The sequence below is a fragment of the Manis pentadactyla genome, chromosome 2 (assembly GCF_030020395.1).
Source record: "Manis pentadactyla isolate mManPen7 chromosome 2, mManPen7.hap1, whole genome shotgun sequence".
Classification (NCBI taxonomy): domain Eukaryota; kingdom Metazoa; phylum Chordata; class Mammalia; order Pholidota; family Manidae; genus Manis; species Manis pentadactyla.
In genome coordinates, this window is record NC_080020.1 from 22,135,908 (window position 1) to 22,142,470 (window position 6,563).

Consider the following 6,563-nt stretch of genomic DNA (forward strand, 5'->3'; position numbering starts at 1 on the left):
GGGCCTTTCCACCCTTAGGAAAGGCCATCTGGGGGAGAAAGACAGGATACACTGGAATTTGGGAGTCCCATCATACAAAAGTGCTGGTATCACCTGTGCACGAGATCTGGTCCCAGGCAGGCATTTCAATTGTTCCAACACCCTCAGCAGTAGGAAGGAGAGGATGTAAGTCCAGAAAGGACAGACACTGGCTTGACCGCACCCACCCAACCCCTTCCTTCCCTCCCCACCCCCAACAGAGATACACACTTCGCACCTTTCACATCACCTCTTTACTGCTTTGCAGACCTAAGTCAATTAATGACTACTGTTTACTTTTTTAAATCCACTTAAACACTGGTGTTTAAAAAGACAACTACAAAAAAAAAAGCCAGACTCTTGAAAGTTTTAAAAGTATACTACTATAAAATATGTCCTAATACCATTGCTAGAAAATTACCAGAATTCTCTGTGTTAATACACAAATATACAATAATTACTCCTTTCAGGAGTAAATAATGCCTTTAACAAAAATGTTTTACATGACACATTGCTCGTCCTTTCCCTAGACTGCAAAGGACTTTTGTGAACTGTGGAGAAGCCATGACATACAGCCTGGAAGTCTGCCCGAATGCCTGGCCGAGGACCCACGCAGCGTGGGGAAGGTAGTAGACATAGATGGCCCGGTGTAGTGGCAGTAATAGTAAGAGCAATAGCTAATAATCCTCACCTGTTCTTCCTTTATTTCTCCTGACACAAGTTTTAAATGAATATGTTCTTACTGCAAACTACTAAATAAGATAATCTCCTCCGATAGCTCCATCCCACTCTTCATCCAAGAAGTAATCCCTGATACCTAGTTAGTAAGTATTCCTCTAGACTTTTTCTCTGCATGTACATGAATATATGTGTGTGGAAGCAATATTTTTTGTTTTGTATTTCCTTATACATTAATTAGAATACTTTTTGGAAATTTCCTCTTTCATCTAACAATGTCTCTAATTTCTTTTCATGTTGTGACAGAAAAATCAACCTCATTATTTTCTAAAGCTCACAATGTTTCCCAGTGTGGATGTATACCACACTTTTATTTCATCCTTCCCCTAATGGTGAACATTTAGGTTGTTTCCTTGCTTGACATAAAGTTTACAGTGTACAAAATGCTTTTCTCTGTCTTAGCTCCTCTAATCAACTCACCAACTTTGGGAGGTAGGCAGGGTGGGTCTTTATTGTCCTGGAAATGGGAGTTGATTGAGGCTCATCATAAAGATAAAATAACATGTTCAAGGACATAGACATAGATATTGGTGGGGCAGAGATTCAACAAAAACCTAACATTTCAGCCTTTCCCAGCAGAGCCTTTCACATCAGGAGATGTGAGTCAATACTGTGGCTGCCAGGGTTCCTTCTGCAGCTCCTCTCTTGCGATTCTCAGTAGGTCATTGATCTCCTGATCAGGAGTCACTCTGATTATCAGACAGGTGAGGTCATGGGCAGTAATAATGGATGACTCCCAATTGCCCATCCTTTCTCACTGTGGTTTATCAGTGTCTGGTGACACCCTGAACAAAACTTTCATGCAGGAAGGGTCCTTAGAGATCACCATATCCACACCTATTCAGATGGAGGAAAATAACACCCAGATAGGGCAATAAACCTGCCCAAGGTTACACAGGTATTTAGTGGCAGAGCAAGGACTAGAATCCAGAACATTGAGCTCTCACCCATTACATTGCCATTTTTTCTCGAGGTCCAGCAACTGAGAAAGAGTTGGGAAAACATTTTATTTAAACCAATGATTTGTAATTTTTAGCGTGCTAGGGAATACCTGAGGAGTTTGATTAAAAATTGCCCATTCCATGGAGGCAGCAGTCACCAATGGATGCTCAAGCTATTAGGTCAAAGGTCATAGGGAGCCTTTAAAAAGTAAGAATACACACTGACACCGCCTGACCCCAGGTGTTTAGACATGGAACAGCCAGACACTTGATGTGTCTTATAATAGGATACAATAGGGGTTCAGAGGATCACCTCAGAAATACACTTGCCAGAGAGATAAACGAAGAACCTCAATCTAATCAAGCTGCTAGATCTAACAACAGTTTACAGGAAATGCAGGGGATGGAGAAACAAGATAACTGATATTTTAAAGAAGTCATCAACCCAACCTAGAAAGTGGGACATACTCCAGGACAAATTATTTGTTATTTTCAGCACCAACCAAAAAAAAGTAAAGGTTGCAAGGACAAAAAGGCAAAACAGGGCAAGGGGCATGTGACAATTTAAAAAACTTAAGAGACTTAATAACAAAATGCAATATATAGACATGTTTAGGAATCAACTATAAAACAGACATTTTTGAGACAGAGAAATCTGAATATGAACGGAATTTTTTTTAATTATTGTTAATTTTGCAAGTGATGATAAAGGGATGTTTGTTACATATTTTTATAGTCCTTGTCCATTAGAGATGCCTACTGATTTATTTACAGGTAATGTGACTTTAGGTCTCTAGTTTGCTACAAGTATTCCAAGAAAATAAGCATGTGTGTGATAGGGATAAAGAGATAGATGGAAGAGAATTGACAAAAAGTTAATAATTATTAAAGCTGAAATGGGCACACAAAGAGTCATTGAATTATTGTCACTGTTTTTTTTTAATATGTTTGGAAATCTCCATGACAAAGAGAGAAAAAATCTCCATTCTGAAGTCTCACACACCACCACCAAGCTTCTGACTCGGTAGCCTGATATGAGAGCCAGGAACCCGTATGTGTAGCAAGAGACCACAGAGAATTCTGATGCAGTTGGTACCTTAATCCAATTTTGAAAACACTGATCTAAACATGAGAATCTAAGTACAGGAATGTATTTTGGTTCCCTTGAAAAATAAATACATCTCAAAATTTGGGACAATTTAAGAATCTGAATGAATGACAATAACGAAGTATAATATATTAAATAAAAAATAATGTGAGTCTGTTGTGTTACTGTGCGATCACAAGTCTGACCGCACACCCAAGTAGGTGCATTATGATGGGAAAGTGCTGGAGACATGAGGGTTTATTGAGACTTACATATAGGGAGTCCAGGAGCTCGAGCTGGCTGAGGTTGCCTACTGCTTTCGCTATTGTGGACTGAGAGGGAACTGATTATACAGGGTGAGAAGATAGAGCCTAGAATGTGCCAGGGGCCAGGGGACGAAGACTACTGCTCTGCTAGAAGAGATCATTCTTATGTGACCAGCGCCCCAAGGAACAAAACCTTGGTCAGAGGGGTCTGCCTCCATTAAAATGTTTCCACAGATAAGGCGGGCCTGGCCTTCAACAGCCTAAGAGCGTCAGCATACTGTACAGCTAGCAGACGACCTGAAGGAGGGGGACCTGTGGGTATGTGGTTATTCTGGGACAAAAGGTTTCTAGCAGTCTACGCTTGTCCCCACAGTTGCAAAAAATGAAGAGCAGGGTGGGGTGGAAGAATATATCTTTCTTACATGTCAACTAATAAATTTAGGGAAAAATGACAGATGGACTTAGAAAACCACCACCTCACAACCACTGATGAAATAATTGATTTAGACAGAGATCATCAATGAATGTTACAACCCTTGGTTTGAGGGGAATAGGATATCCATAGCATCTCAAAGTTTTACGCCCACATTACAAACAGGGAAATATGCATTTACAATGGAGAGGTCTGACAGGTGCCTTCGCACTGGAACCCCAGAACATCGCGTGCCTCCCCATATGACGGAAAAAAGTACAGAATATCACTTATACAGTGTGTGCATGGCAAAAGCGCTTACCTAAATCTAATCATGAGGAAACAATCACACAAGTCTACTCTGTAGGACTTTCAACATGACAATTGGCCTGGAGTGTTCCCAAAAAGCTACTGTCATAGAAAACAAAGGAAGTGGATGTATATGGGCCCGTTGTACAGGAAAAAAGACTAAAGAGACATAGTCAAATGCAATATATAAGTATTGATTAGATTCTGAGTCAAATACAGCTATACAAGATATTTTGGGGAGAAGGGGTTATTTAAAATATTTACCATATATTTGAGGATATTTGTGGGTAAAATTGTAACATTTCCAGAATATCTTGCCTGGTTTTAGTACATCTACATATCAATAGGCGTTCAGAGGTGGAGAGAAATATGGCTTTAGTGCATCTGCATCATTCCTCAGGGGTGGAGAGAATTACCTGGGCAAGGAGGGCTTATCTGTACCTTAGAGGGGAGGGGAGGGGAGGGCCGGTGTTGCTGCTGCTGGAGCAGGAAAGAGACAGAAGGGCCTGGACTGCAGTTTGTGGGCAATAAACAGATATCAAACTTTATTTCCCCCTTTGACTGATTTTGGTTTTTAGAGGTATTTTGCCCCGAGATTTCCTCTCCCAGGACTTACAATATTGAAATTGACTTTCTAGATACCATAGTTTCAAGGGAGGTATTATGGTTTGTGGAGGTATGTATTACGAGATTATGCTGAGACATTTAGGGTTGAGGTGTTACGATAGCTACAATTGACTTTCAAATGGTTCTGGAAAAATTGTGTGTGTGTGTGTTTATGGATGGATTAATACACACATAAATATATATATATACACATACATACTCACATAGTACAGTTAGGGCCAAAGTTAATAATTGGTATATATCTAGTTAAAGGATATGTAGGTATACCAGTCTCTCAACTTTTTCTGTGGACTTGAAAATTTTCAAAATCAAAAAATGCAGGGAAATAGTAAAAACAGGGCTGTTTCAAAAAATTAAATTCATTTAAAAAAATAATTTGCTTTCTCCCTCTGTCTGCCTCTTCTTTAACTTCTCAGGTCCACTGTCAGCTTCTTACTAATCATCACCCAACCGGGCTTCTGCAGCGTTTATTTTATGTTTATGGCAGAGAACTTACAGCAGGTAAAAAGGTGGCTTCCGGGAAGAGCGGGAGAAAAGGGGGCCTCCGGCGGCTGGGGCTGCATTAGCAAAAGCATAGTGCCCAGACCACGGGAGGAGAGGGCACACTTCTCCTCCCTGAGACTGCGCTTGGCAGCTCTCCCGGTCCTGGGAATCACTTTTTTAAAGGGTCATAGAAGAGCCAAAGCAGGAGTATAACCAGGCTAGGGAGAGAGGCTTGCGATTATGCCCAATCAGAAATAATTGGAAAGTTTCAGCCTGAGAAGTGTTGGTGAGATAGACTTTAGGTATCTCATGGTCACCACACTGAAGATGACTAAATGGAGGCAAACAAGCTGCCACCTTGCCCTCACTGCATTCCTGACAGGCATTACAAATCAATCACAGCATTCTTTCTTGGCTTCATGGAATAGAGGGAACATCCTTGTTTTGGTGTGCTCATTATACAGCCAGCATTATGACAAGTATTTAGATGGAATGTTCAAGCAGATAGATTTTGCTCAATATTCAGAGCTGCCTATCTTTTAGGGGTTTCTAAAGTTGCACAAATTATGCTGGGTAATCAACTCCCCTTCTCCAGTACACAGTTTGGTAGGGAAGAAAAGGGTGGGCTAGATGACCAAAGGGCCCTTCAGCCCAAAGGAGGTTTTATGATTTGAGGGGCTTCTTGCTGTCACAGTCATGGGCACTACAGTTAAGGTTACCAGATTTGGCAAACAAAAATATTTGACACCCAGTTAAATTGGAATTTCAGATAAGCAGCGATTATTTTTCTACTATGATTATGTCCTATGTAATATCTGGGACATACTTTTACTAAAAAATTATTTGTTAATTACCTGAAATTGAAATTCAACTGGATGTGCTGTGTTTAATCTGCCGATCCTAACTCCACCGCCCTTCATTACACTCTACGTTAGACGGTGGAAGAAGCCCACCTGACCTCCGCCACCTGCCATCCCAGGAAGACCCTGGTGCGGGCCCCTGTCCTGGACATTCGCTTCTACATGCTGACAGTCCTGCCTTTCCTGGTCCTGTTGGTATTCATCCAGAACCTCAAGGTGGTGTCCATCTTCTCAGCCCTGGCCAACATCACTACTCTGGGGAGCATGGCTCTGATCTTTGAGTATATCATGCAGGTCGGTACCTCAAACCTCTGCAGATGGGGGTCAGTGTCCCAGGCTTCTGAGACACCTGGGGGGGCTGTTATCACTATGGGCAGGTGACAATGAAGAAAGTGACCCCTGCTAAGGGGACATTTGTAAGCACTTCTGCCCCACAAGCTATAAAAGCTAGTTGCCATCATCATATCATCATCATGATTGTCACACTGGACGATGAGTCTTTCAGCAAATAGTTACTGAATAACTTCTGTGATTGTGCAAAGGGCTGAGGATTCACTGGTAAGTAAAACTGATGGAGCGCCTACTCTCCTGGAGGTTCCATTCACTTGGTGGGGATAAACTTTGATCAAATAACCAACAAAAAGTACAGTAGTAGTTGGTTGACAAGGGATACAAGGATGATACAGGAATTTGATTTACTTCTTTACATATATTAACTCATGGAATCTTCACAATGATACTATTTTGGAAGTACTACCTTTATCCTCAGTCTGCAGACAAGGAAACTGATAAACAGAAAGTAATTTTTCTACTAGTTCCAGT

At 41.2% G+C, this 6,563-nt stretch overlaps 1 protein-coding gene across 1 annotated transcript in view; it reads left to right on the plus strand.

Moving 5' to 3' along the window:
- Nucleotides 1–6,563, plus strand: part of SLC36A3 (solute carrier family 36 member 3) — a 32,976-nt gene that overhangs the window by 10,440 nt on the left and 15,973 nt on the right. Inside the window, 3 exon segments of the mRNA XM_057490586.1 lie at nucleotides 549–644; nucleotides 4,815–4,899; nucleotides 5,817–6,035. Of these exon segments, the coding sequence (XP_057346569.1) occupies nucleotides 549–644; nucleotides 4,815–4,899; nucleotides 5,817–6,035 (400 nt within the window).